The following is a 2,854-nucleotide window of genomic DNA, read 5'->3' on the forward strand; positions in this document are numbered from 1 at the left end:
TTTAAGGATTAGGTTTTTTAAAAGAGTTTAATTGCATTTTTTTTTCTTTTTGACAGAATGGTAGTTACCCATTTCAACATGGCATGGAAGACCCGATATCTCGCATTAGTACAAGCTCCATTACAAGCAAATTCCAAGGTATAGAGGATAATAGACCTGATGGTTGGGAAACCGAATCGCCATGTACATCCTCTAGAGTTGATGAATGTGTTGTGGATAGACCAGATGCACAGGATAATAGACCCGATGGTGGGGAAACTGAAACCCCCATATCCAGTGCCGGAGCATCTGAGAAAGTGCAAATGGATGGTGATGATGTGCCAAAGTCCAAGATGGAGTTTAATTCGTTAGAAGATTTAATGAGTTATTATAAGGAATATGGTAAGAAATGCGGGTTTGGGGTGATGACAAAAAGGAGTGAGAGGGGAGAGGATGGGACTGTTAGATATGTCACACTTGCCTGTGCCCGTGGTGGGAAGGCTCAGAATAGGATTGTGAATGTTGCCAACCCTCGTCCGACGGGAAAGACAGAATGTAAGGCAAAGATTAATGCCTCAAAAACTGCTGATGGAAAGTTTCGGCTGAATACAGTTCACAATATCCATAATCACAACCTGAGCCCCAAGAAATCACGCTTCTTTTGCTGTAATAGAGAAGTAAGTGAATCAGTAAAAAGAGTCCTTGATACAAATGATATGGCTGGGATCCGTATGAATAAAAGTTTCGGATCACTTATTGGTGCGGGTGGAATTGAGAACCTCCCATTTTTGGAAAATGATTGCCGTAACTACATCGACAAGGCACGACATCTATGACTGGGCGCAGGTGGTGCTGGGGCGCTCCAAGACTACTTTTTACGAATGCAGTACAAAAATCCGAGGTTCTTTGCATTAATGGACCTGGATGATGATGGTAGGTTAAAGAATGTATTCTGGGCAGACCCCCGTAATCGAGCTGCGTACCAATATTTCGGTGATGTGGTCACATTCGACACCACATACCTGACGAACCGATATGGGATGCCCTTTGCACCATTTGTTGGTGTAAACCACCATGGGCAATCAATTTTGTTGGGAGCTGGCTTGATTTCCTCAGAGGATACTGAGACGTTCGTGTGGTTATTCCAGACCTGGTTGCAGTGTATGGATGGTATAGCGCCGAAGGCTATTATTACTGATCAAGACAGAGCGATGAAAAATGCCATTTCAATTGTTTTCCCCGAAAGCCGACATCGATTTTGTCTTTGGCATATACTTAAGAAAGTCCCAGAAAAGCTTGGAAGCTATGGTTCCTACAAAACTGGAATGAAAACTACACTAATGAAATGTGTGTATGACTCCCAAACTCGGGAAGAGTTCGAGAATTGTTGGGATCAGTTCATCACCCCGTACAACTTGGGTGATAATGTGTGGTTGAAGAGCTTATACACTGAGCGTGAGTACTGGGTACCGGCATTTTTGAGAGATGTTTTTTGGGCTGGAATGAGTACAACTCAGCGGAGTGAGAGCATGAATGCCTTTTTTGATGGTTGTGTTCATTCTAAGACAAACTTGAAAGAGTTTGTCGATCAATATGATAATGCATTGAAGAAGAAAATTGAGAACGAAAATGTAGCGGACTTCCACTCATTTAATGTCACAATTCCCTGCATCTCTAGATCTCCAATTGAAAAGAGATTTCAAGATTTGTACACCAATGGAAAGTTTAGGGAAGTTTAGCAACAACTAGCCCGCGTTATTGACTTGGACCCAATTTTACTCAAGGTCGACGGTACAGTAAAGACCTATGTAGTAGAGGATGAAGTTTGTCTCGAAGAGTTCACGAAGTTGGTTACACATTCAGTCCAATTTAGTTAGGAAGATACAGGTGTTGCAAAGTGTTCTTGTGATTTATTTGAAATGAGGGCGGTAGTGTGCCGGCACATCTTCGCTGTGTTCAAATGTAACGGGATTAAATCATTGCCAGATAGGTACATTTTGGATCGATGGAGGAAGGACATCAAAAGAAGATACATGTTAATCCATAGCAGCTACGACACCTTATTCAACGGGAGGATTCTATTGCTTATTCAAGTCTTTTGAACATCTGTTACAAGATGATTACTGAAATTCCCAACGTACCCCTGTAAAACCACGAAATTGTCTACCAATTTCCTTGAACAAATAGGTTAGATCTCAATTAACAAGATTATGAAACGAATCAAATACTTTAAAATAAATAATCAAACTTGCAAGACACAACGATTGGTTACGAAGGGAAACCCTTTAAAGAACTCTTTAAAGGTAAAACCCTACGGGGCAGCCAAACCCAGGAAAGTCAATCTTATTATTTGAAGAACAATTACAAGTAATAATCAATTACAAAACCTTTGCAATTCGACTCTCTTACTTGCCTAGACAAACGACCCGTTTGTCTTCTACCGCAGTAGCAGCCAGAACCTCTGGCGATCTTCAAATATTGACTTCCCTTCTGGAACTCCAGAGGCTGAAATCCAATCGATGTTGCTTCGCACTCAAAACACAATCACACTCAAGAAGATATGGAAAATCCCATGAAAATTCTCAAGTGAATTTTCTCTCATAAACACTCAGAATCTCCTCTGTAAAATTCGTGGCTTGAAGTCCTTAAGAAGATACAAAACCGAATCCCTTTAAATAGAAAGTCTGGAAAGAGTTCTAGTTGTAGTAGGACTCTGCTGACGGTTAGCAACAAACGCGAAAATGCGTACCGACAGACTGCTAACATTTCGCGATAACTTCTTCTGTTATAGACTAAACTCTGTTGAGATTTCTTCTGGATAAGTGCATGACTATCAGATCTCGATTTTGACTTCAGGGACTTATCTAAACAACTC

General features: G+C 40.9%; 1 protein-coding gene across 1 annotated transcript; it reads left to right on the plus strand.

Moving 5' to 3' along the window:
* The first annotated feature begins 860 nt into the window (after positions 1–860).
* On the plus strand, positions 861–1,718 carry LOC122278486 (protein FAR1-RELATED SEQUENCE 5-like). Its single transcript, XM_043088672.1, has one exon. It carries the CDS (start codon positions 861–863, stop codon positions 1,716–1,718), a length of 858 nt encoding a protein of 285 aa, XP_042944606.1.
* Positions 1,719–2,854: the final 1,136 nt, after the last annotated feature.

The sequence above is a fragment of the Carya illinoinensis genome, chromosome 10 (assembly GCF_018687715.1).
Source record: "Carya illinoinensis cultivar Pawnee chromosome 10, C.illinoinensisPawnee_v1, whole genome shotgun sequence".
In the NCBI taxonomy this organism is placed as follows: domain Eukaryota; kingdom Viridiplantae; phylum Streptophyta; class Magnoliopsida; order Fagales; family Juglandaceae; genus Carya; species Carya illinoinensis.

Coding starts and splice junctions, on each gene's coding strand:
- LOC122278486 (XM_043088672.1), top strand. CDS start 861: ATGCAGTACAAAAATCCGAGGTTCTTTGCATTAATGGACCTGGATGAT.